Raw genomic sequence first — 27,172 nt, 5'->3', positions numbered from 1 at the left:
TTGTGTCGTTGTGTGGTTGTGTCGTTGTGTCGTTGTGTCGTTGTGTCGTTGTGTCGTTGTGTGGTTGTGTCGTTGTGTGGTTGTGTGGTTGTGTGGTTGTGTCGTTGTGTCGTTGTGTGGCTGTGTGGCTGAGTGGTTGTGTGGTTGTGTGGTTGTGTGGTTGTGTGGTTGTGTGGTTGTGTGGTTGTGTGGTCGTGTGGTCGAGTGGTTGTGTGGTTGTGTGGTTGTGTGGTTGTGTCGTTGTGTGGTTGTGTGGTTGTGTGGTTGTGTCGTTGTGTGGTTGTGTGGTTGTGTGGTTGTGTGGTTGTGTCGTTGTGTGGTTGTGTGGTTGTGTGGTTGTGTCGTTGTGTGGTTGTGTGGTTGTGTGGTTGTGTCGTTGTGTGGTTGTGTGGTTGTGTGGTTGTGTGGTTGTGTCGTTGTGTCGTTGTGTCGTTGTGTGGTTGTGTCGTTGTGTCGTTGTGTCGTTGTGTGGTTGTGTGGTTGTGTGGTTGTGTGGTTGTGTGGTTGTGTGGTTGTGTCGTTGTGTCGTTGTGTCGTTGTGTGGTTGTGTCGTTGTGTCGTTGTGTCGTTGTGTGGTTGTGTGGTTGTGTCGTTGTGTGGTTGTGTGGTTGTGTGGTTGTGTGGTTGTGTCGTTGTGTCGTTGTGTCGTTGTGTGGTTGTGTCGTTGTGTCGTTGTGTCGTTGTGTGGTTGTGTGGTTGTGTGGTTGTGTGGTTGTGTGGTTGTGTGGTTGTGTCGTTGTGTGGTTGTGTGGTTGTGTGGTTGTGTGGTTGTGTCGTTGTGTCGTTGTGTCGTTGTGTGGTTGTGTCGTTGTGTCGTTGTGTCGTTGTGTGGTTGTGTGGTTGTGTGGTTGTGTGGTTGTGTCGTTGTGTCGTTGTGTCGTTGTGTCGTTGTGTCGTTGTGTGGTTGTGTGGTTGTGTGGTTGTGTGGTTGTGTGGTTGTGTCGTTGTGTGGTTGTGTGGTTGTGTGGCTGTGTGGCTGTGTGGTTGTGTGGTTGTGTGGCTGTGTGGCTGTGTGGTTGTGTGGTTGTGTGGTTGTGTGGTTGTGTGGTTGTGTGGTTGTGTGGCTGTGTGGTTGTGTGGCTGAGTGGTTGTGTGGCTGTGTGGTTGTGTGGTTGTGTGGCTGTGTGGTCGTGTGGTCGTTGTGTCGTTGTGTCGTTGTGTGGTTGTGTGGTTGTGTGGCTGAGTGGTTGTGTGGTTGTGTGGTTGTGTGGCTGAGTGGTTGTGTGGCTGTGTGGCTGTGTGGTTGTGTGGCTGAGTGGTTGTGTGGTTGTGTGGTTGTGTGGTTGTGTGGTTGTGTGGTTGTGTGGCTGAGTGGTTGTGTGGTTGTGTGGTTGTGTGGCTGAGTGGTTGTGTGGCTGTGTGGCTGTGTGGTTGTGTGGCTGAGTGGTTGTGTGGTTGTGTGGTTGTGTGGTTGTGTGGTTGTGTGGTTGTGTGGCTGAGTGGTTGTGTGGTTGTGTGGTTGTGTGGCTGAGTGGTTGTGTGGCTGTGTGGCTGTGTGGTTGTGTGGCTGAGTGGTTGTGTGGTTGTGTGGTTGTGTGGTTGTGTGGTTGTGTGGTTGTGTGGCTGAGTGGTTGTGTGGCTGTGTGGTTGTGTCGTTGTGTGGTTGTGTGGTTGTGTGGTTGTGTGGTTGTGTGGTTGTGTGGTTGTGTGGTTGTGTGGTTGTGTGGCTGAGTGGTTGTGTGGTTGTGTGTTTGTGTGGTTGTGTGCTGACCTGGGATCAGCTCCTCAGAGAGCTCAGAGTCGTCGGAGCTGACAGGAAGCAGCTGTCCCTCAGAGACATGAGACTCCTCCTCCTCCTCCTGGGGGGCGGAGCTACGGACCACCTGAGGCTGCACCTGGGGCACAACACACACACTGTTATACACTCTGTTACAACACACACACTCTGTAACACACTGTTACACACACTGTTACACAACACTGTAACACACACACACACAGGAAGTCCTCTGTCCGCCGTGTGCATCAACGACATGTGAGAACAGGAAGTGAGAACAGGAAGTGGGCGGAGTCTACCTGTCCACCAGGTGATGATGTCATCTCTCTCCTGTCAGCTGACCTCCTGGTGTCCTGAGGAGAGAACCGGTTCAGACTGGTTAGTTAGCGGGTCATTAGTTAGTAGTTAGTTAGTTAGCTGATAGTTAGCCGTCAGTTGGTTGGTAGTTAGTTGTTAGTTGGTAGTTAGCTGTTAGTTAGCTGTTAGTTAGCTGGTAGTTAGCTGTCAGTTGGTAGTTAGTTGGTAGTTAGCTGTTGCTAGCTGGTAGTTAGTTAGCTGGTAGTTAGCTGTCAGTTGGTACTTAGTTGGTAGTTAGCTGTTAGTTAGCTGTTAGTTAGCTGGTAGTTAGCTGTCAGTTGGTAGTTAGTTGGTAGTTAGCTGTTGCTAGCTGGTAGTTAGTTAGCTGTTAGCTAGCTGGTGGTTAGTTGTCAGTTAGCTGTTAGTTAGCTGATAGTTAGCTGTCAGTTAGCTGGTAGTTAGCTGTTAGTTAGCTGTTAGTTAGCTGATAGTTAGCTGGTAGTTAGCTGTTAGTTAGCTGGTAGTTAGCTGTTAGTTAGCTGTTAGTTAGCTGTCAGTTAGCTGTTAGTTAGCTGGTAGTTAGCTGTTAGTTAGCTGATAGTTAGCTGGTAGTTAGCTGTCAGTTAGCTGTTAGTTAGCTGTTAGTTAGCTGTCAGTTAGCTGGTAGTTAGCTGTTAGTTAGCTGGTAGTTAGCTGTTAGTTAGCTGTTAGTTAGCTGGTAGTTAGCTGTTAGTTAGCTGTTAGTTAGCTGGTAGTTGGCTGTTAGTTAGCTGGTAGTTGGCTGTTAGTTAGCTGGTAGTTGGCTGTTAGTTAGCTGGTAGTTAGCTGTTAGTTAGCTGGTAGTTGGCTGTTAGTTAGTTGTTAGTTGGCTGTTAGTTAGCTGGTAGTTGGTTGTTAGTTAGCTGGTAGTTGGTTGTTAGTTAGCTGGTAGTTGGCTGTTAGTTAGCTGGTAGTTGGCTGTTAGTTAGCTGGTAGTTGGTTGTTAGTTAGCTGGTAGTTGGTTGTTAGTTAGCTGGTAGTTGGTTGTTAGTTAGCTGGTAGTTGGTTGTTAGTTAGCTGGTAGTTGGCTGTTAGTTAGCTGGTAGTTGGTTGTTAGTTAGCTGGTAGTTGGTTGTTAGTTAGCTGGTAGTTGGCTGTTAGTTAGTTGTTAGTTAGCTGTCAGTTGGTTGGTAGTGGCTAGCTGGTAGTTAGCTGTTAGTTAGCTGTTAGTTAGCTGTTAGTTAGCTGTTAGTTGGTAGTTAGCTGTTAGTTGGTAGTTAGTTAACCGTTAGTTGTCAGTTTTCTGACTCTGCCGTCCGTCTCAGAGACGTGTCCTCTGTCCTCTGTCCTCTGGTCTCACCTGCTCTCCTGAGTCGATGAAGGTGACTCTCTTAGCAGCTGCTCCGTCCTTCACCAGAGACTTCAGTCTGAGCTGGGACAGCGACGCCTCAACAACAACGACATAAACAACAACATTAACAACAACAACAACATTTTTTTTTCTGGGCAGATTGAATTGTAGGCAACTGGACTTGTGTTTGTCTGGGAAGATCATCAACATGTCTAGTGTGTCAACGAGCGGTAGACCTCGGCTCAGTCCAGGGGGCGGGATGAAGGCTGTCTTTCAAACTGCCTCTGCACCAATAGGGTAGCGCTACGACCAATCAGAGCAAAGAGCAGGATGACGTTAGCCTGACAAGCCAATTAAAATGTATGTCGTCATGGCGTTAAGCCGCCCAACGACTCTCTAAACAGATAGAGCGCTGTGATTGGTCAACACAAACGCTGTTCCAGACTCAAAAAGTTCCTCTGGCTCGTTTCTAGACCTACGGAGCAGATAGAGTTGCTGCTGCTGCTGCTGCTGCTGCTGCTGCTGCTGCTGCTGCTGCTAGGGGGCAGAGAGGTTTATAGGCTAGAAGCTCCTTGGATCAGAGGAGAAACGTCTTCCCAGACAAAGACAAGTCCAGTTCCCTACGACTCGATCTGCCCAGAGAAGAACGACGAGCTGGATGAATGAGAATATCCACAGACAACATCAACACAGTGTAGCTTCAGTTGTGTGTCTGTCCTCACCTCGGCCTCAGACACCGGGGGGAGGGCCAGAGGGGGGAGGGAGGGGGTGAGAGGGGGGAGGTCTCTGTTCTTCAGCTGCTCCTCCTCCTCCTCCTCCTCCTCCTCCTCCTGAAGCTCCTCAGGTTCCTCGGGGGAGGGGGGTGAGGGAGGTGAGGGGGGAGAGGGGGTGTAGTTGTAGGGAAGCTCCCACCTCAGAGTCACCTGGACGTGTCCGGCCGAGAGTCCAGACGAGTCGCTCAGCTCAAACTCACCTGAGGGACCAGACAGACAGGTGAGACAGGTCCTTCTGTCTCCATGGAGACAGAGCTCAGTCCTGATTATGGCTAGTGGCTACGTCATCAAGGGCCAAAACGTCGCTTCCGTGTCCAATCGCAGGATATTCAGAACAGAAACAATGGGCAGAGCCGGGTCAAAAGTACCGCGGGAGCTTTCATTTATGAATAAGTAAACATATATATTCATGTATATGAATACAATGGACAATATAGCCTCAATATGTTTTTTAAATGAAAAAACTCGAGCGGTAGGCTATTTTTATTTTTTTTTAATCGATCGGCTGTGTTTACTGTTTCAGCTGTCATAGTTATGATGGTTAGACGGATTAATTAGTCCGTTAACACATCCTAAAGTTTGACTTGTCAGAGTTTTTCAGTATAGAAGCAACAGGTTTGTATCTAGTCGGGAGTAGGGAAAGTAAGATGTCATTTCATCCCTCTAGTCTGCACAGTGAGCCTGTCTGTCACTCTAACGGTACCGCGGCCACATAAAACACAGGACGCGGTGCCGGCAGAGTGACAGTAGTGTCCTGTAGTAGTATTTGCAAATACTACAAATACTGGAGTTATCCTGTAGGATTTGTATTTTGTAAATACTACAGGAGGAGGCAGAGACCAGTGGATCACGGTGGTCCAGTCACGGAGGTTAACGTTAGTTAGCTAGTAGGCTATTAGCGCTAAACGTTAGCTCATATAACGTCTCTATGTAACTTATAAATGATTGTGTGTGTTTGTTTGTGTGTGTGTGTGTGTTTGTGTGTGTGTTTGTGTGTGTGTGTGTGTGTGTGTGTTTGTTTTGGGGGGGGAAGCAATGAAGAACATGCATTGCTGTATACGTTGGCAGCAGGGGTTGGACACGGAAGTGATTAGTGACGTCACACTAGCCATTCCCATTGGCTCTGAACCAATGAGAGTCGTGCAGCCAGCTGAGTCTCACCTGTGAGGGTCTGGTTCTGGACCAGCGGCAGCAGAGGGACCTGGGCCTTCCCCAGGTACAGGTCCATCTGCTCCTCTCTGCTGTCGAACACGTAGACCTGCAGCAGCTCGGCCCTCAGGTACCGGTCCAGACCGCCGTCCATCGGCACCGAGTAGCAGCGCAGCTCGTTAAAGACCGGGTCACAGCGGTCCTGGACGGTGGCGGAGGCGGAGTCAGAGAAGTCCAGGAACCTGTAGACCACGTAGGGACTGGGCTGCAGCGAGGTTCTGGACCGCAGCTCTCTACAGCTGTGGACCGTGATGAGGAGCTGGTTCCAGCTGCTGCTGAGCCCACGGTCCTGAGAGGAGCTGACGTGGTCCACGTGGTCCACGGCCTTCAGCTTCTCTCTGTAGCGCTGGACGCTCTCCGTCACCGGGACCTTCAGCCTCAACCAGAACTCCACCGAGCCCACCACACCCACACCGCCTGGTCCGGGTCCTGCAGACACACACAAGACCAGGGATGTGAACGTGGACTAACATATGACACTGTGCAATTCTTTCTGTGTACACGTGTACACGCTTCAGGACCGCTATAGGTTGCTACAGCCTTATTTTAGTTTAGTCTGATATGTGCAGCCGGTGGAAGCACTGCCACTGCAGCCACCGTGTCGGTGTTACACCGGAAGACAAGAAAAAAAGGGGAAAAAACGCACTTACACACATTTTGTCTGAAGGAGGGAAGCGCGTCACAGCATCATTCATTCTAATAAATCATAGTTTTCTCTGAATTAAGACAGCGTGAGAGACTATTTTTCACCCAGCCCCCAAAATGTAGCCTGTGTATAAAAATATGAAGAAAAAAAATTGCGTGTATCGTTTAGGGATTTTTTACTAAACTTTTACAGTTTCATTCCGTGTAAATGTTTACACATGTACAAGGTCACACCCCGACACAAGACCAAAGACCACTGAGTCCTGGACCAGGACCGACCTTAGACCAGGACCAGGACCAGGACCAGGACCAGGACCAGGACCTGGAGCAGGACCAGGACCAGGACCTGGACCAGGACCAGGACCAGGACCAGAGACCAGGACCAGGACCAGGACCGACCTTAGACCAGGACCAGGATGGACCAGGACCAGGACCAGAGACCAGGACCTTAGACCAGACCAGACCTTAGACTCTGGTCCTGTTGTCATGGCGACTCACCGAGCAGCGTGATGCTCCCGTGTATCTTCCCATGATGCTCCAGCAGCGGCTGCAGCCTGAGCCGTCCGGTCCCCAGCGTCCTCCAGTCCAGCCCCAGCGCCTGGTGCATCTCCACGGTGACGGAGGAGCTGCTGACGTAGTCCAGGAAGCCGTCGTCCACGGCGACCAGGTACCTGGAGGTGAAGCCGTAGCGAGGCTCCGCCCCCGTGGCGAGCGGCGTGGCGTGCAGCTCGAAGCCGTAGAAGCAGTAGGTGCAGAAGGTGGACGGAGCTGCGTCCCCCAGCGTCTCCAGGACGGACGGCGTCAGCACCGCGGCAACCAGCTGCAGCTCCACCACCGTCTCTCCTCGCCGCGGCGACACCGCATCCTCCTCGCCACCGTCGTCCTCCTCGTCCTCCGCCGGGACGTCCGTCCTGAGGCCGTAGGTCTTGGTGCCGTAGGCCACGTCCCTGAGCTGGGCTGAGGACGCACACGACAGGGTCAGGTGGTGTGTTATTATTACTATTTGTCCCATTGAGATCCAACATCTCTTTAGCAAGAGAGACCTGGCCAAGAATGACAGCACATAGTTTCAACACACAGTCACATTAATTAAAGACACAAAACAAATGAACAAACAAACAAAAAAAAACAATTGAATTTTCAAAATTAGTTAAAAGAATTTACAAGATTAGTCAAACATTTGCACTCAAGTGAAACATTTGCACTCCTGAAGCCTGGACGTGATGGAATTCATCATGGACTTGAACACATCCAGAGAAACCAACCAGACTTTGGAGTTTGAGCTCTGACTGCAAACTGCTCCATGTTCTCGGAGCAGAGAATCTAAAAGCTTTCTTCCCCATTTCTGTTCTCACCTTAGGAACAGTAAAATGACAGAATTCCTGAGAGCGCAGACTGTAGAGACTGTTAGTCAAGATTAGACGGGATGATAAATAAGATGGAATCATCTAAAGCAGTGGTTCCCAAACTTTTTGTGGCCAAGTCACACCTATTGTTCAAAATAGCCTTCATAACACGTGTTATCACTTATATCATGTAAAATATCTGTAAATGTGCATAATTATTTAATAATGCCAAATAAAATGTGACAAAGACAACTAGGTTACATTACTCACAAAATCATATTTATTAACAAAATATTTTTTAAAAATTAATTTGAAACTTCATCAAATTAGGCTTCATCAAAGCAGCAATACAACCATTTAAACCAGACAGGTCACAATAAGGCAAAGGAAACTTTGCAAAATGTCATCACAGAGAACTGTCAATGCAAGGAAGCTGCACCGTCCATGGTCCTACAACTTGATCAGTATTGAAACATATTGTGCGAAATATGGGGTTCTCTTTGAGGTTTTGTTTTTTAAGAATTGTTTTTAGGTATAGAGTTTGCCTCTGTATTATGAAATGAGCGCATACAAAGTACTGATAGTAAATTAAAAATAATTATTTTTTGTGTAGTTGTATATTGCAATAATAATGTATGGTTGTCACAAAATCCCACAGCACACCTGGACTTGCCTCACGGCACACCAGTGTGCCTCGGCACACCGTTTGGGAACCACTGATCTAAAGAATGGCCTTGTAAATCAACACATACCAATCAATGGCCGAGCCTGCGTACATATAAAGATGGCCAATTTACTTTACTGTACAAGACACAATGATGAGTTAGAGCTCCACAGGTTGTAATAAACCTCAGAGCACCATGATACTATCCAGCATGTGGAGGCCATGACAACAGACCAGCAGCCAATCAGAGGAGCAGCTGCGTCTCTCTGACCTTCCAGCTTGTGGATCTTCACCGTCTTGGCGTCCGACAGCTGCGTCTGTTTCTGCAGCTTCAGCTCCATGTCGGCCTTGTCTCTGCTCGTCTTCTGGCTCAGCACCTGCAGCTCCGCCTGGACCACATCATCATCATCATCATCATCATCATCATCATCATCACCATCACCATCATCATCATCATCATCATCACCATCATCATCATCATCATCACCATCACCATCATCATCATCATCATCATCATCATCACCATCATCATCATCATCATCATCATCATCATCATCATCATCATCATCATCATCATCATCATCACCATCAGGACAGTGACATCATAAGGGTGACATCACAGGAAGTGACACAGGAAGTTAACCCTTGGAGGTCCCTTCATTTTGTCAAACCACCTCACTCAGTCCCTTAAAATGCTTTTAAAGGGACAACGAGGAGTTTTGTTAAAGTGAAGTGTTTTCACACTACATTTATGAGCCTCCGCACCGTGAAATTCTTTGACCGGTGCAAGACAGACTCATGTTTTCATTCATCAAGAATTAAAGTCAGAGGTTGGAAGACGATCACATACCGTCGTAGTTCCCACCATAAACGGAGATTCGGCGGCGTTATTCTCATGACTCGCCACAAAACCGAAAGTAAAGAAACGCTGGTCGGCTCGCCCAGCATTTCCACCACCACTAATAATAACAAAATAACCATAGAGACAAAACCATAGATTTATCTAAAATGGACCATTAACAAGTGGTAACGTAGATTCATCCACATTAATATCAGACTTTTTTATTGTCGCGGAATTTTTTGTTCTGCCGCTGGAGAAACTCCTCGTTGTCCCTTTAATCAGTTTGAATTTCTAACCCTTTAATGATCAATATGTTTTTTCCAATTTTTTTTTATGAAAGCCATAATTAAAACTAAACTTTAAATTCACTCCACCTTGTAGTCCCTGGTGATCCTGGTCTCCATGCTCAGCAGGTTCCTGGTCTTCTCCAGCTCCTGGATCGTCTCAGCGTGAGCAGCTCTCAGCTCCCTGATGGACACTTCTCTGTCCTCCTGCTGCTCCTCCTCCCTCAGGAAGCCCAGCTCCCCCCTCCTCTGGGCCCGCCGGCTCTGTGGGGGAGGAGGAGGAGGAAGAGGAGGTGAGGAAGAGGTTGGTACTTCTTACCAACGCTCTACTTCCTACCAACGCTTACTTCTTACCAACGCTTTACTTCTTACCAACGCTCTACTTCTTACCAACGCTTTACTTCTTACCAACGCTCTACTTCTTACCAACGCTTTACTTCCCACCAACGCTCTACTTCCTACCAACGCTTTACTTCGTACCAACGCTCTACTTCTTACCAACGCTTTACTTCTTACCAACGCTCTACTTCCCACCAACGCTTTACTTCCCACCAACGCTCTACTTCTTACCAACGCTTTACTTCTTACCAACGCTCTACTTCTTACCAACGCTTTACTTCTTACCAACGCTCTACTTCTTACCAACGCTTTACTTCCTACCAACGCTTTACTTCTTACCAACGCTTTACTTCCCACCAACGCTTTACTTCCCACCAACGCTCTACTTCTTACCAACGCTTTACTTCTTACCAACGCTCTACTTCCTACCAACGCTTTACTTCCTACCAACGCTCTACTTCTTACCAACGCTTTACTTCCTACCAACGCTCTACTTCCCACCAACGCTCTACTTCTTACCAACGCTTTACTTCTTACCAACGCTTTACTTCTTACCAACGCTTTACTTCTGACCAACGCTTTACTTCCTACCAACGCTTTACTTCCCACCAACCCTTTACTTCTTACCAACGCTCTACTTCTTACCAACGCTTTACTTCTTACCAACGCTTTACTTCCTACCAACGCTTTACTTCCCACCAACGCTCTACTTCTTACCAACGCTTTACTTCCTACCAACGCTTTACTTCCCACCAACGCTTTACTTCTTACCAACGCTTTACTTCTTACCAACGCTCTACTTCTTACCAACGCTTTACTTCCCACCAACGCTCTACTTCCTACCAACGCTTTACTTCGTACCAACGCTCTACTTCTTACCAACGCTTTACTTCTTACCAACGCTCTACTTCCCACCAACGCTTTACTTCCCACCAACGCTCTACTTCTTACCAACGCTTTACTTCTTACCAACGCTCTACTTCTTACCAACGCTTTACTTCTTACCAACGCTCTACTTCTTACCAACGCTTTACTTCCTACCAACGCTTTACTTCTTACCAACGCTTTACTTCCCACCAACGCTTTACTTCCCACCAACGCTTTACTTCCCACCAACGCTCTACTTCTTACCAACGCTTTACTTCTTACCAACGCTCTACTTCCTACCAACGCTTTACTTCCTACCAACGCTCTACTTCTTACCAACGCTTTACTTCCTACCAACGCTCTACTTCCCACCAACGCTTTACTTCCCACCAACGCTTTACTTCCCACCAACGCTCTACTTCTTACCAACGCTTTACTTCTTACCAACGCTCTACTTCCTACCAACGCTTTACTTCCTACCAACGCTCTACTTCTTACCAACGCTTTACTTCCTACCAACGCTCTACTTCCCACCAACGCTTTACTTCTTACCAACGCTCTACTTCCTACCAACGCTCTACTTCCCACCAACGCTCTACTTCTTACCAACGCTTTACTTCTTACCAACGCTCTACTTCTTACCAACGCTCTACTTCTTACCAACGCTTTACTTCTTACCAACGCTTTACTTCTGACCAACGCTTTACTTCCTACCAACGCTTTACTTCCCACCAACGCTTTACTTCTTACCAACGCTCTACTTCTTACCAACGCTTTACTTCTTACCAACGCTTTACTTCCTACCAACGCTTTACTTCCCACCAACGCTCTACTTCTTACCAACGCTTTACTTCCTACCAACGCTTTACTTCCCACCAACGCTTTACTTCTTACCAACGCTTTACTTCTTACCAACGCTCTACTTCTTACCAACGCTCTACTTCCTACCAACGCTTACTTCTTACCAACGCTCTACTTCCTACCAACGCTTTACTTCTTACCAACGCTTTACTTCTTACCAACGCTTTACTTCTTACCAACGCTTTACTTCTTACCAACGCTTTACTTCCCACCAACGCTTTACTTCCCACCAACGCTTTACTTCTTACCAACGCTTTACTTCTTACCAACGCTTTACTTCCCACCAACGCTTTACTTCCCACCAACGCTCTACTTCTTACCAACGCTTTACTTCCCACCAACGCTCTACTTCTTACCAACGCTTTACTTCCCACCAACGCTCTACTTCTTACCAACGCTTTACTTCCCACCAACGCTCTACTTCCTACCAACGCTTTACTTCCCACCAACGCTCTACTTCTTACCAACGCTTTACTTCTTACCAACGCTTTACTTCCTACCAACGCTTTACTTCCTACCAACGCTCTACTTCTTACCAACGCTTTACTTCCTACCAACGCTTTACTTCTTACCAACGCTTTACTTCTTACCAACGCTCTACTTCTTACCAACGCTTTACTTCCTACCAACGCTTTACTTCCTACCAACGCTCTACTTCTTACCAACGCTTTACTTCCTACCAACGCTTTACTTCTTACCAACGCTCTACTTCCCACCAACGCTCTACTTCTTACCAACGCTTTACTTCTTACCAACGCTTTACTTCTTACCAACGCTTTACTTCCTACCAACGCTTTACTTCCCACCAACGCTTTACTTCTTACCAACGCTCTACTTCTTACCAACGCTTTACTTCTTACCAACGCTTTACTTCCTACCAACGCTTTACTTCCCACCAACGCTCTACTTCTTACCAACGCTTTACTTCCTACCAACGCTTTACTTCCCACCAACGCTCTACTTCTTACCAACGCTTTACTTCTTACCAACGCTTTACTTCTTACCAACGCTCTACTTCCCACCAACGCTCTACTTCTTACCAACGCTTTACTTCCCACCAACGCTCTACTTCTTACCAACGCTTTACTTCCCACCAACGCTCTACTTCCTACCAACGCTTTACTTCCCACCAACGCTCTACTTCTTACCAACGCTTTACTTCTTACCAACGCTTTACTTCCTACCAACGCTTTACTTCCTACCAACGCTCTACTTCTTACCAACGCTTTACTTCCTACCAACGCTCTACTTCCCACCAACGCTCTACTTCTTACCAACGCTTTACTTCTTACCAACGCTTTACTTCTTACCAACGCTTTACTTCCTACCAACGCTTTACTTCCCACCAACGCTTTACTTCTTACCAACGCTCTACTTCTTACCAACGCTTTACTTCTTACCAACGCTTTACTTCCTACCAACGCTTTACTTCCCACCAACGCTCTACTTCTTACCAACGCTTTACTTCCTACCAACGCTTTACTTCCCACCAACGCTCTACTTCTTACCAACGCTTTACTTCTTACCAACGCTTTACTTCTTACCAACGCTCTACTTCTTACCAACGCTTTACTTCCTACCAACGCTTTACTTCCTACCAACGCTTACTTCTTACCAACGCTCTACTTCCTACCAACGCTTTACTTCTTACCAACGCTTTACTTCTTACCAACGCTTTACTTCTTACCAACGCTCTACTTCTTACCAACGCTCTACTTCTTACCAACGCTTTACTTCTTACCAACGCTTTACTTCTTACCAACGCTCTACTTCTTACCAACGCTCTACTTCTTACCAACGCTTTACTTCTTACCAACGCTCTACTTCCTACCAACGCTTACTTCTTACCAACGCTTTACTTCTTACCAACGCTCTACTTCTTACCAACGCTTTACTTCTTACCAACGCTCTACTTCTTACCAACGCTTTACTTCTTACCAACGCTCTACTTCTTACCAACGCTTTACTTCTTACCAACGCTCTACTTCTTACCAACGCTTTACTTCTTACCAACGCTTTACTTCTTACCAACGCTCTACTTCTTACCAACGCTTTACTTCTTACCAACGCTCTACTTCTTACCAACGCTTTACTTCCCACCAACGCTCTACTTCCTACCAACGCTCTACTTCCCACCAACGCTTTACTTCGTACCAACGCTCTACTTCTTACCAACGCTTTACTTCTTACCAACGCTCTACTTCCTACCAACGCTCTACTTCCCACCAACGCTTTACTTCCCACCAACGCTCTACTTCTTACCAACGCTTTACTTCTTACCAACGCTCTACTTCTTACCAACGCTTTACTTCTTACCAACGCTCTACTTCTTACCAACGCTTTACTTCCTACCAACGCTTTACTTCTTACCAACGCTTTACTTCTTACCAACGCTCTACTTCCTACCAACGCTTTACTTCTTACCAACGCTTTACTTCTTACCAACGCTTTACTTCCTACCAACGCTTTACTTCTTACCAACGCTCTACTTCTTACCAACGCTTTACTTCCTACCAACGCTTTACTTCTTACCAACGCTTTACTTCTTACCAACGCTCTACTTCCTACCAACGCTTTACTTCCTACCAACGCTTTACTTCCTACCAACGCTTTACCCCCTTACCAACGCTTTACTTCTTACCAACGCATTACCCCCTACCAACGCTTTACTTCCTACCAACGCTTTACCCCCTTACCAACACTTTACTTCTTACCAACGCTTTACTTCCTAGGCTTTACTTCCTACCGACGCTTTACTTCTTACCAACGCTTTACTTCTTACCAACACTTTACTTTCTACCAACGCTTTACTTCCTACCAACGCTTTACTTTTTACCAACGCTTTACTTCTTACCAACACTTTACTTTTTACCAACGCTTTACTTCTTACCAACACTTTACTTCTTACCAACGCTTTACTTCTTACCAACACTTTACTTTTTACCAACGCTTTACTTCTTACCAACACTTTACTTCTTACCAACGCTTTACTTCTTACCAACGCTTTACTTCCTACTAACGCTCTAGGAGGTGAGTAGGAGGAGGAGGAGGAAGAGGAAAGGAAGAGGAGGAAGAGGAGAGGAGAGGAAGAGGAGGAGGTGACTCACCTTGACCAGCAGCAGAGCTTCAGTCAGTTCAGACGCGTCGTACTCGTTCTCCTGATAAAACACAGCATCAACTCAGTCAGCTGTTCAGAGGCCACGCCCCCCACTGTGATGATGTCCCCTGCTCAGAGGCCACGCCCCCCACTGTGATGATGTCACCTGCTCAGAGGTCACGCCCCCAGTGTGATGATGTGACTGCTAGGGGTGCAACGGTACAGGTTGCCCACGGTACAATACGTACCTCGGTTTTTGGCCCACGGTTCTCGGTACGGTTTCGGTATGTGTTTTGTGCAGAGAACTTTTTTTTTCTCCCAAAATAATGTTTAAAATTTATTTTATATTATTTCTAATATAGCTCTCCTCTCTCTCACTCTCTCTCTCTCTCTCTCTCTCTCTCTCACACACACACACACACACACACACACACACACACACACACACCTGTGAACAGCCCCTAGCTCCTCCCTCTGCTTTAGTCTTTCAGTATATGGTGAACACTCTGAAGCCACTTTCAAACAGAGATGGCGCTATATTGCCGTCATGGAAGACGTCACTATGCTGCAGCCACAGTCTCTCACTGGGAAAGAAGATGTTAGTCTAATGTGTTTTTTTAAACAGCCTTTCACCACCTCTCATCCCTGTCAGTCAACCCCTCCTGCCGACCTCGGCAGCCTCTCTATCGCGCGCGGGCACGCGGATACGCGACCACACACGTGCAGTGTGCATGGACAGAGTTGTGCTGGAACTCTAATAAAAGCTAAATGTGCTAAATCGCGCTAATAACCAATTAATTTTCCCCGCGATTGCGATCAGCGACCGCTCATGCTGCCGCCTGTTTGTTTTTTTTGTTTTTTTTCCCCCTCTTCTGTGTGTAAGCTGCACTTTCAGTGTGATGGGGGGAAGTCACTGTGAGTGTGTGGAGGCTCAACAGTGATTGGACATCAACTCGCGGGGGCGGGCTTTCGCCTTAAACGGCCAGGCACACACATACACGGCACAGCTGCCTGTAAAGCAGTAAGAGCTGATGGAAGCTGAATCTGAAATACCGCGGTCCAAGAGCGTATTGCACCGTGCAGGCCGAACCGAACGGTTCGGTATTTTACTGAGAACCGTTGCATCCCTAGTCACTGCTCACCCTGCTGTAGACGTTGAGACGCCGGCTGAGCTCCTCCTGCTGCTGCTGCTGCTCCAGCACCTGGCCCTGCAGCCTCTGGTTCTCCTCTGCCAGCTTCTCGCTCCGCGCTGCAACGATAGGTCACATGACGTCAGCTCCGCTCCGCTTCCACCAATCACAGCAGCCGACGGTGCTGCCATTTAATGTCCAGTGTTTAGCTAAAGTGTTATGTGCTGATGCTAACCTGCCAAAGCTAATGTTAGCTAGCTACCGTAACTGGCTACCGGTGTGTAATAGAGCAGGGAAAAAGAGGTTTGGATCAGTTTCAAGAGTGATTTTGTAGTTACTGCAATTTTTCATACCTCATATCTCTAAAAATGAGCAACATTGACCGCTGAAAATTTTACACAAGATAAGAGTCGAACCTCTCTCAGCTTGGACCTTGTCCAGGATCTGGTTCTTGTCCAGCAGGTCGTTCTTCAGCGCCGCCTCCAGCTGAGACACCTGCAGCCGCAGCTGCTGCTCCTCGAGCCGCCGCCGCTGCTGCTGGGACACGTCTAGGGCGCTACACACACACACACACACACACACACACACACAGACACGACATGACTACCTCGTTACCATGACTACCTCGTTACCATGACAACCCGTCAACATCAGGAGTGACGCTGAGATGTGATGTTCACCTGTTCACCAGCTTCTCATTGTTCTCCTTCAGGAGGTCACGCTCCTGCTCCAACTCCTTCACCTGCTCCTGCAACTGGAGAGGAGGAGGAGGAGGAGGAGAGGAGGAGGAAGAGAAGGAGGAGGAGAACACTTGGTTAGAGCTCAAACATCACCATCTCTCATAACGATAATAATAATAATAATTCTTTATTTATCTAGCACTTTTCACAGCACAAAGTCACAAAGTGCTTCACAAAACATAATAAAACATGGAGTTCAAAGGCCTGTCTAAACAGGTAGGTTTTTAACTGCGCCTTGAAGACTTCGACCGATGGAGAGGCTCTTAAATCTTGGGGAAGAGAGTTCCAGAGTCTGGGGGCCAGTGAACAAAAGGCTCGGTCCCCTTTCGTTTTGAGGTTGGTCCGGGGAAGAGCCAGGAGCCCCTGGTCGGAGGACCTTAGGGACCGGCTAGTGGAGAAGGGCTGGAGGAGGTCGGAGATGTAAGCCGGGGCAGACCCATGCAGGGCATTGAAGGTGGTTACCAGTATTTTAAATTGAAATCTAAAAGCTATAGGGAGCCAGTGTAGGGCGCGGAGGATAGGAGTGATATGGCAGGACTTCTGTGAACGAGTTAGCAACCTGGCGGCAGCGTTCTCCAGAGATGATTTATTGAGGCAGGTAAACAGTGAGTTACAGTAATCGAGTCTGGATGAGATGAAAGCGTGGACGGCCAGTTCAAGTTCTGAGTGTGATACCATGGTTGTAGATGAATGTAGAGTCTCTACAGAGATTCCTCCAGGGGGGTTAGGGTTACGAGGAGGAGGAGAGGAGAGTTCAGACCTGGACCTGGTACAGACGACCCCCCTCCCACCTGGGACTGACTGACCTGCTCCTCCCTCCTCCTGCTGAAGGAGGAGGTCTGCAGCTTCTGCTCCAGCTCCAGACTCTTCAGTCTCTCCTGTCTGAGCTGCGTCGACAGCTCGTCCACCTTCAACATGGCGCCGTCGTGAGCCGCCTTCAGCGTCACCTGACTCTGGAACACATGACATCATGACCACACATCAGCCAACACTTCCTGTTTGCTCCGTCCTCAGACCAATCAGATCGATCGTATGGATTAGAGACGTGGACTGTGTCCTAACCCCCCTCTACTCTCCATCTAGTGACCAGTTGTTGTAGTGGTGTCTGAATGTTTAGTGATTATTAATGTTCACTATATACTGACTGAATCTATCCCACAATTCACCGCAAAATGTAGTGAACATCCGATGGTCACTAACCGGAGCAAGATATCCCATCATGCATTGTGGTCACGGATCGACGCCGTTAACACAGCGACCCAGAGCGACCGGTGTAGCTAGCAAATAAATGCAGTAGTGACCGGTGTAGCTAGCAAATAAATGCAGTAGTGACCGGTGTAGCTAGCAAATAAATGCAGTAGTGACCGGTGTAGCTAGCAAATAAATGCAGTAGTGACCGGTGTAGCCATAGATATATATAAGAACTAGATGACTCACCCGCAGCTGTTTCCCAATGACAAAGCGTAGCCAGTACGGCGGCCATCTTGGGACGGGCAACTCTCTCCCTCAGAGCATTGAGCCTGTGCTGCATGTTCTGCTATAATGACCATAACTTGCTCAGTTTTTGTCCGATTTCAAAACGGTTTGATTTTTATGAACGTTTATTCAGTTATGATGCAGCATATTTAGAATCAAGGATAATTTTAATAATGTATTTTTTTTTTGTAAAAGTAAGTTATGGTGACATTATGCAAATAGTTAAAGTAATAGCTACATACTGATTTATTTTTCACAGAGTTATGAATCGTTGTTTTAGTGCAGATGACTGGATCACCATCTACTGCACTGTAACTGCAGCCAGAGTCAGAGCAAGTTGCCCGTCCTCATATGGCCGACTGTGAGCTACGCCTGCCTGTAGTCCGATCCATCCCCTTGGGTGTAGCTACCAAATAAATGAAGTAGTGACCGGTGTAGCTACCAAATAAATGAAGTAGTGACCGGTGTAGCTACCAAATAAATGCAGTAGTGACCGGTGTAGCTACCAAATAAATGCAGTAGTGACCGGTGTAGCTACCAAATAAATGCAGTAGTGCAGCAGCCTCAATAAATGTGTCCAGCTGCCAGAGTTGTCCGGTCGCGGCTTCCACAGACTCCCACAACAAACGTCGGAGCAAATTTCCTAACAAGCGTTATAAACTGACCACAGACCCTGATTAGCGAGGCTAATTTCTGTTAGCCCGTCTATGAGGTTTTACATTATACGTTAGCATTAAGCTAGCGGACTTTATGCTTAGTTGTGACACTGGCTGTGTGTGTTTTGAACGTTGTTTCAAACTATGTGGGTTTGATTGAACATCTTTGATGCTTAAATATATATATTACCGCTTAATATATTGCTTTACTCCTCTTTTTATTTTGGTACCTATACACCCATAGGTCTATGCTACACCAGCCGTTACCATGGTTGTATCCATATCCGCTAATTACGCTTCAGTCACTATCTTGAATTCACTATATAGTGAGTAGTGAGGAGGGAGGAGGGAGTAACTCACCTGCTGCAGCTGCAGGAAGCGACTCTGCAGCTCCGTCACAGCGTTGGACCTGACGGAGATCTGCTGCTGCAGCTTCACCATGGAGACGCTGGAGTTCACCTGAGACCTGACACACACACACACACACACACACACACTGATCACCGATCACCGATCACTGATCAATAACAGTCCAGTTCCCTCTGAGCTTAAACACACACACACACCTGAGTTTGGAGGTGTGTTGCTGTCGGAGCTGCAGCAGCTTCTCCTCGTGCTCCGCCTCCTTCCTCCTCAGCTCCGCCCTCAGCTGCTCCGACTCCGCCTCCAGCTCCTCCAGGTGGCCGTGCTGCGACGCCACCACGTTCTCTCTGCACACACACACACACACACACACATGAATCAGAATGTGTGTGTGTGTGTTCTTGTACATGCTACGTTGTGAGGACTGGAACAAGTTTTTAACCAACAGACTGAGGACATTTTGGCCGGTCCTCACTTTTTCCAAGGGCTGTTTGAGGGTTAAGACGTTATGTTATAATTAGGTTTAAATGAGGTCTAGAGTGATGGTTAAGTTTAGGCATTTGTTTTGGATGGTTAAGGTTAGGGTTAGGGGCTAGGTAATACATTATGTCAATGACATGTCCTCACAAAGATAGATTTACAAGGATGTGTGTGTGTGAGTGTGAGTGTGTGAGTGTGAGTGTGAGTGTGAGTGTGAGTGTGAGTGTGAGTGTGTGAGTGTGAGTGTGAGTGTGTGTGTGTGTGTGTGTGTGTGTGTGTGTGTGTGTGTGTGTGTGTGTGTGTGTGTGTGTGTGTGTGTGTGTGTGAGTGTGTGTGTGACTCACAGGTTGCGTATCTCGGCCCGGGCGTCCTCCAGCAGACTGTGTCCGTACCGGGGCAGCTGGGAGGTGGGAGGTCGCCCCGCCCCCTCCAGACTCCTCGTACCTGCAGAACCAGAACCAGAACCAGAACCAGAGAGAACGGGTCAGAGACCACAGACAGCGACGTAACCAGGCAACCTCTGACCTCTGACCTCTACTTCCACACACTTCGCTCTGTCACTACCCGATTTGCATCGCTGCCCGATTTGTGACAGCCATGTACGGCAACTCCACTTGGACAAACTTAGTTGAATTGACTTAGGATCACTGCCCTATGTGCGTCGCCAGAGACAGTTTATCTTTTTATTTAAAAAACTATTTTATTAGTAATGTAAACTGAGGGTTGGTTGTGGATCTTGATGCTCAGAAAACAGGAACACAGGCGACTTTTAGTGTTTACTCTCCTCTTTTCTCCCCGGCCTCATCACCTTGACAACAACAAACAATCACAACTACCACAACACTCACTGAATAAACGAGTCTGCCGCGGCTGTCTTATGACGGACCTCCGCGTTTAAAATTTTTTTTTTTTTTAATCATTTTCACAGTACCGTATTTTAAATTCACAGAACTTTTGTCCAAATGCCCAAATGAAGTTTGTCCAAGTGGAGTTGCCGTAGGCAGCTGTCCAAGATGGCGGCCGGTCTGCGCATGCGCAGACCTGGGCCCGTATTCCTAAAGATTCTAAGAATCCTCTCAGAGAGCTCCTAACTTAACCTAAAAATTCCTAGCAAGGAGTCTTAGCTTAGGAGTGATTCCACAACACTCTCAGAGAACTCTGAGCAAGGAGTGGACAGAAACTCCTATCTTAGTGAGGAGGTGTGGTTGACCCCCGTTGCTAGGTATGAGTCATCATTTCAAACGCTGTGATTGGTTGATCCTAAAAGTTAGATAAAGAGCACCCGCCCCATGTGTTGAGGTTATAGTCCTCACTGCAGGTGGCCCCGGTTCGAATCCCTTGTGGAGCAGTCCTATCCTGCATGTCTTTCTGCCTCCCATTTCCTGTCTCTCTCTCAACTGTTCTGTCAATTAAAGGCCAAAATGCCCAAAAAATATACTTAAAAAAAAGCTAGATAAAAAATATACTTTTGGTGATAATGGGCAAAGGATGGACCCTCAATTCGATAAATTTAACCATAGAATCCAATCTTATTAAGACTGTGTAATTGTAAAAAATATTTCACATAAAAGAAAATATCTGTTAAATGAATAGTAAGCTATACTTTAAAATTATCCTACAAAATGTGTAAAAACTTGCACAGTATTCACATAGTGAAACTTAGATGTATTTGCTTTACCATGCTGGTAATTTTTGCACTTTCAACTTTCCAACTCAATTTGGTATTAACAAGGGTAAAATGGCTCAGCTTTCATCAGTGTCTGTGATTTCTGACCGGCCTATAAGAAGCAGTGTTGGTTGGCTTTGAAATCTACCACAAACCAGTGAACAGCTATGGAGAAGAAAAGAACAAGGAAACCCAACTGGACAGAGGAACAGGAACAATCTGTAGCGTTTCATTAATTCACTGTCATCCAGTGTTTGGAGAATATCTCTCCTGCCTCTTCTGTCCACCATTTTGTCCTCTGCTTAGGGAACTCCTAGGCCACTTAAAAGTCCTCTTCCCTACTCTTAACAGATCCCACCTTAGGAGCTCTCTTAAGAGCTAGGATTCTTTAGGAATAGGCTTTTATCTTTACTAGGATCTACTCTTAACTTTTCGGGGAAATTCTAAGAAAACATCATGATTCTAAGAATTTTCTTTGCAACTCTTTGCACTAAGAATCTTTAGGAATACGGCCCCAGTATTGTCACAAATCGGGTAGTGACACGCTCTACTTCATTTTAACGCTCTACTTCCTTCCAACACTCTATCTACTTTCTGTTTCCTATCGTTTGTCCTCTGCCAGCTGCCGTAGAAGCTTGTTCATCTCTCTCTTCTCGTCTCACTTCCTGTTGGTTGTTTTGCCACCGGTGTGTGTTGCGTTCCAGAGGTCACACTGAGGTCAGAGGTCACTCTAAGGTCAGACCGTGTCGTATCAAACATGTCTCTTACTCTTGGGCCGAGCCTGTGAGGGGGAGGGGGAGGGGGGGTCGTCTCGGGGCCTCTTGGACCCGGTGTTGACCCGGGTGTGGACGCGGGGCTGGACGTGTCCGTAGGGCGACGTCCTCCTGCTCTGGGAGTTGATGAGCTGCTGTTTGGCCAGGAGCAGCCGCTGCTTCAGCCCCTGGTTCTCGGCCTGGAGACCCCGTACCTTCTCCTGCAGCTCCTCCATCACCTCCTCCATCTCCACGTCCCTCAGCCGGCCGCCCGGGGGGGCCCCGCCCACCGCCAGCTGCTCCATGCGGCCCCGGTCCTTCACCAGCCGCATCAGCTTGGTGCCCAGCCTGAAGGAGAGGGGGGGGGGGTGGTGACATCACAGTTAGTGTTGCTGAAATTTGCCGACGCTTTACCAACGCTGACTAGCGGAAGCTCCTCTTCCCGGTTCCAAACTTGACAAACCGGGAAGAGGAGCTTCCGCTACAAAACAAGCTTGAAATATAGACTTATTACATTTTTTTCGGGACAATTTCTCATGTCGGGGCTTCAATACAAGAGGGACATTACATACGAGCAGCATGGAGGTATTTGGATGTTTTTTGGTGTGTCTTTTTGTTAGGAAGACAGTTGGTATCCATTTGCAACCGTCATATGGACATGCACTGCTACGCCGAGACCCCCTGTAACTCAGAGAAGCCACGGAGGACTCTGAAACTTCTCCCAGCCCTTAGTCCACATGAGGGGGAGTAGGAGATAATGATGAGGGAAATTTCAATTTTGGGGGAACTATCCCTTTAATGTGACGTAAAGGAAAGATCTCCAAAGGGAAACACAGTTCATTATGAGTGTGTGTGTGTGTGTGTCTCACTTCCTGATCTTGTCGTCCTGGTCGTGGCTGTGCTGTTTGAGCAGCAGGTTTTCCTCGTGGAGGCGCAGGAACCGGTCCTCCAGCTCCTCCCTGGACACCCGGGACACGTCCTGTCTCTGCCGCACGGCGAGGGACGGGTCTGTGGACGGAACAGACACACACACACAGGGTCAGGTGGTTCATGTAATTAAAGGGATAGTTCACCCAAAATTGAAATTTCTTTCTTCTCTGAGTTACAGGGGGTCTCGGCGTAGCAGTGCATGTCCATATGACGGTTGCTAATGGATACCAACTGTCTTCGTAACAAAAAGACACACCAAAAAACATCCAGATACCTCCATGCTGCTCGAGAAATTGTTCAGAAAAAAATCTCGCGAGATTTGGACGGACCAGGAAGAGGAGCTTCCGCTACAAACAATCTTGAAATATAGACTTATTTAATTTTTTTCTGAACTATTTCTCATGTCGGGGCTTCAATACAAGAGGGACATTACAGACGAGCAGCATGGAGGTATCTGGATGTTTTTTGGTGTGTCTTTTTGGACAAAGAAAAGTGAGCTCCGTTCTCAACCGTCATATGGACATGCAGTGCTGAAATTTGAATTTTGAGTGAACTATTCCTTTAACATAAAGGGTTACTATGGTTACAGCAGCAGCAGCAGCAGCATCACTCACCAGCTGCAGGTCGGGTCAGGTGGACGGTGACGTCTCTGACCGGGACGTCGGCTGACGTGTCATCGAGCAGCGTGGACATAGTTTCAGTCTGGAGGGAGAGAGGAGAGAGGACACAGGTCTAAACATGTCAGCTGGTGAGATGAGACTCTCTTTGTACAGTTAGAGAGGAGAAGGAGTTAAAGCTTCAGTCAGCGATCCGGTGGTTTTGTCTAACTTCCTGTCAGCAGATGGAGTTAGCAGCCCCCGCCCTCGTCCCTACGTCACCACATTCAGGCGCATCCCTTGGCTGCACACACAGAGAGGACTGCCCCTTTATGCCGTTCTCTCTCCTCATTGGATAAAGGTTGTAGGATACAAGGAAAGTTTTCTCCTGGGCTCAGAGCAGAGCAGAGTGACTGACAGACCCGTGTTTCAGACCAAACACTCTATAGAAGTGATTGCTGTCGGAAGATACAACTATTTAAGACTTAGATTAACACAAACATTCACCTTACTTCTGTTTTAATGATAGAGAGATATTAGTGAAAGGGGGGTGGAGAGATGGAAGGACTTGCAGCAAAGGACGTGGACTGGATTCAAACCCGGCACTGCAGGAAGCACTCGTTTCACATGGTAGATGCTGTGTGCCTAACTGTGATATGTCAACAAGACTGAACAAGACATTTTCAGCTGCTATACCCAGTGTTTAGATCTGGTGTTGTATGTATGCAAATTAGCCATACGTAATTAGATTATGCACTGTTTGCTCAAAAACTTGTAATACATTTTTTGTTTGTCTTAATGTAATTAATCAACTCAGTAATTTTCATGGAGATATCTAAAGGTTAAAAATGTTACCCTATTCACGTGAGAAAAATAATGAATGAATGAATGAATGAATGAATGAATGAATGAATGAATGAATGAATAGGCGCATAAATGGGATATATTTAGGTCTTTTTTTTTTTACTTTCCCCTAATGGGATTCTTCTGGGCTTTTTTTCCCTCATTCAGGACATGCTGAGGAGACAAAACCAGTTGAGTTTGATTCTGTTGCAATTTGTTCAACCTTTTTTCATCAAATGACTGGACTAATGGAGCCGAAGTGAAAAACCATCTTTAGTCTCGAGTCACCGTGTTGATTCATTTGTCTGAGTTATTAAATAAAGGTTAATTTGAACGGTAAACGGTGAAATAGGTGATATTTCACCGGGAGTCTGGAGAGTTGTCTTCTCTATAGTGAACTACGTGTTACCAGACTGCAGCAGGATGAACTGTATTTAATATAAATGTAGAATAAAGAGTGAGAGGTTGAACTTTACTCTGTTGTTGTTGCTGTTTCTTCACAGTTTAACCAGCGAGGAGCTAGTTAGCCTCGTTAGCCTCGTTAGCTTCCTGTAGAATGACCTCACTCTGATCACATTAATCAATAACCATCTAATCGATGACCGACAGGACGTCCTATTGGACCCAACCAGACCAGCTGAGCCTCATTAAAACATTTCTCACCTCGTTATCAAGACTTTATCCCGCTCAGAGTTACGGTTGCCATGAAAACAATCGCTGGGACTTCAGGTCGTCATGACGCTACTGCGCAGGCGCGCTGCGACGAGGAGGCTTCTGGGAAATGGAGTTCACTTCGGACCGGAAGTTGTTTTGTTTTAGCGGCTTGTTCCTTGTAACATTTAGTTTTTTAATCACATTAAAATTTAACTGTAGAATTAAACTACAAGACGAAAACATTTAGTTTATATAAGTATATAATAAGTTCAGTCAGTTACTACACCTTGTTCCCTCAATAAGAGACTGGCCACTAGGAGGCAGCAGCAGCTCACTGACAAAACACACAGGAAACAGTCTACTGGTATTCACATGCAGATGAAACAGCCAAAAATTCTAACAAAAGGTTTCTCAGCTGTTTTTTATAGTATTAGATGTCCTTAATAACATACTAAAAGTTTACCAAAGTTTGGCCACTAGAAATGTGTTATTTTCAAGATGGCGTCCAAGATGGATAGGAAGCCTGGGGAGACACCACAGGTGATAGGTAAACATTTTTAACTAACAGATATCACCATGAAACTTCCCAAGTTTATCACTTACATTAAGACAAATATTTTTTGTATGACAAGTTTTGTCAAATTGTATGTTTAAATGTTTAAATATGTAAATGAGGCAATATCTAATGAAATATGCGCTAATTTGCATATATTTCCAGAACCGAAATCTGAACAAAGGATAAAGCCACTTTCAAAATTCTTGTTTTATTTTGTTGACATACTAGAGTCAGAAGTTGTTACAGAGGGGATTTTGGATATCTCTTTTTATCACTCTGTAAATGAGAAAATACTGTCACCAGTTATATTATATTATATTATATTATATTATATCACATTATATTATATTATATTATATTATATGTATTGTGCGTTGGATACTTGAATTTCCTTTGGGATCAATACAGTATCTCCAAGTCTCTAAGTGTAAATCTGTATACATATATCTATATGAAGAGTTCATTTGCACAAGCAGATAAGTGCCATTTTGAAAAAAATGAGCTGATGCTTTTGAATTATTTTTACATTGTGTTGTTTTCAATAAAGCTTTATTTTTTTGAGTTACATCTGTTTTTGTACGTCTCATCTCCTTGGTCAAAGACACTCAACTTTGGTTTGACTGATATCACCTGGTGTAAATACTGTAATAATTAAAAATGTTCAAATTTTTTTTTTTTAAACTGAGTTATCTGCTTTTGAAAACGAACTCTTCATATAGATATAGATATAGATATAAACTGTGAAGTGATGGAAGTGAGTCCATCCACACACACACACTCCACATCCACGTGGGGCCTCAGACCAATTTAAAGCCTCTGTCTGACTTTACATGTGAGTTTATGTATGAGTGTATCTGGTGTCTGGTGTCTGGGGGGGGGGGGGGGGTGTGTGATTGACAGGTGCTGTCAGATGTTCTGTCGTCATGGCGATGGGTCTAATTTAGGACGAGCATCTCTCTCTCTCTCTCGCCGTCGCTCGGCCGTGACGCTCTCATCAGCCTGACCTTTGACCCCCCCCCTTCCCCCTCGGCCTGTCACACACACACACACACACACACACACACACACACACACACACACACACACATACACACATTGTAATATAGGCAGATTCCTGTCACTGGTCTGAGCTTCACTCTGTGTATTCAGATCAGTGGGATAAAGGGATAGTAGCATTTTTTTTAAAGTGTGGTTGTATGATCTCCAAATAGCCCCTAAGTACTTTAATTGCAGTAGAAGACTCTCTGCACTCCTCCCGTTAGCAACGCCAGCCCATAATAGCCCTGCCCAGAGATTTACAACATACAGTGTTGTGAACAGACCCAAAGAAACGGCCTATTTTCACGGCCTAAAAGAGGTTTTACCTGAAATAAAATACACAGTTCCATTGTTCACTATAATATAATTTTTTCCAGCCCTTCAAAGTGCAGGAAAAACACAGTTTTTATTTGGACCTAACCAACTCACGTATCCCTCCGCCCAGGGTTAGCGCCCGCCGATCAGCAGTTGGTTAGGGGCTGTAGTTGATCAGCTGGTTCAGGTGTCGGTGCAGGAGTTAGATGAGTTACATGTGGAGGTCAGTGAGTAGATCAGTGTGTAGACAACTGAGAACAACTGTAACATATTACACACACACACACACACACACACACACACACACACACACACAGAGGAGCAGTCCCCTGAGCAGACAGCAGGTGGCAGCAGATCAACACGTCTGAGCAGCTCATAGAGACATATCACAGACAATAACACAAGTCGTCTGGTGTCTTTTAGTTTTTCAGTCTCACTGGTTTTCACCTGCAAGAGACAGATGAGTGTGGAATCTGAAGTGTTGTCTGCAGGTTCGATGTGTGAGAAGAACACAATGTTTATTACAAAGCCAAGTTTTATTTGTCAGTGGTTTTCTATGGAGTTTCTCCTCAGTGGATGTGAGGGTCTAAGGACAGAGGATGTTGTTATGATGGGATGTAAAGCCCTTTGAGACAAACTGGTGGTAACAACGGGCTATACAGATAAAACTGCCTTGTCTTGATCTGGCTCCATAAGGTAGAGACTCA

General features: G+C 46.4%; 1 protein-coding gene across 1 annotated transcript in view; it reads right to left on the bottom strand.

The window, feature by feature from the left end:
- The window catches only part of rpgrip1l (RPGRIP1 like), a gene marked incomplete at its 3' end in the record, with an annotated part of 67,719 nt that extends 43,082 nt beyond the window's left edge, over window positions 1–24,637 (bottom strand). The window contains exons 1-20 of the mRNA XM_083974443.1: window positions 24,566–24,637; window positions 23,078–23,165; window positions 22,403–22,541; window positions 21,550–21,881; window positions 19,460–19,559; window positions 18,839–18,982; window positions 18,633–18,738; window positions 16,947–17,093; window positions 16,081–16,154; window positions 15,817–15,956; window positions 15,413–15,519; window positions 14,281–14,331; window positions 9,197–9,370; window positions 8,253–8,370; window positions 6,470–6,928; window positions 5,279–5,755; window positions 4,067–4,317; window positions 3,354–3,440; window positions 2,017–2,070; window positions 1,712–1,835 (exon numbers count right to left, since the gene is read on the bottom strand). Coding sequence (XP_083830569.1) covers window positions 1,712–1,835; window positions 2,017–2,070; window positions 3,354–3,440; window positions 4,067–4,317; window positions 5,279–5,755; window positions 6,470–6,928; window positions 8,253–8,370; window positions 9,197–9,370; window positions 14,281–14,331; window positions 15,413–15,519; window positions 15,817–15,956; window positions 16,081–16,154; window positions 16,947–17,093; window positions 18,633–18,738; window positions 18,839–18,982; window positions 19,460–19,559; window positions 21,550–21,881; window positions 22,403–22,541; window positions 23,078–23,156 — 3,163 coding nt within the window. The 5' untranslated portion in view covers window positions 23,157–23,165; window positions 24,566–24,637. The remainder of the gene's footprint in view (window positions 1–1,711; window positions 1,836–2,016; window positions 2,071–3,353; window positions 3,441–4,066; window positions 4,318–5,278; window positions 5,756–6,469; window positions 6,929–8,252; window positions 8,371–9,196; window positions 9,371–14,280; window positions 14,332–15,412; window positions 15,520–15,816; window positions 15,957–16,080; window positions 16,155–16,946; window positions 17,094–18,632; window positions 18,739–18,838; window positions 18,983–19,459; window positions 19,560–21,549; window positions 21,882–22,402; window positions 22,542–23,077; window positions 23,166–24,565) is intronic.
- Between the last annotated feature and the right edge of the window lie 2,535 nt (window positions 24,638–27,172).

Source organism: Trachurus trachurus, assembly GCF_905171665.1.
Source record: "Trachurus trachurus genome assembly, chromosome: 6".
Taxonomy (NCBI): Eukaryota; Metazoa; Chordata; class Actinopteri; order Carangiformes; family Carangidae; genus Trachurus; species Trachurus trachurus.
The sequence above is the reverse complement of the archived record's forward strand: the minus strand, read 5'-3'. Positions and strand labels throughout refer to the sequence as shown.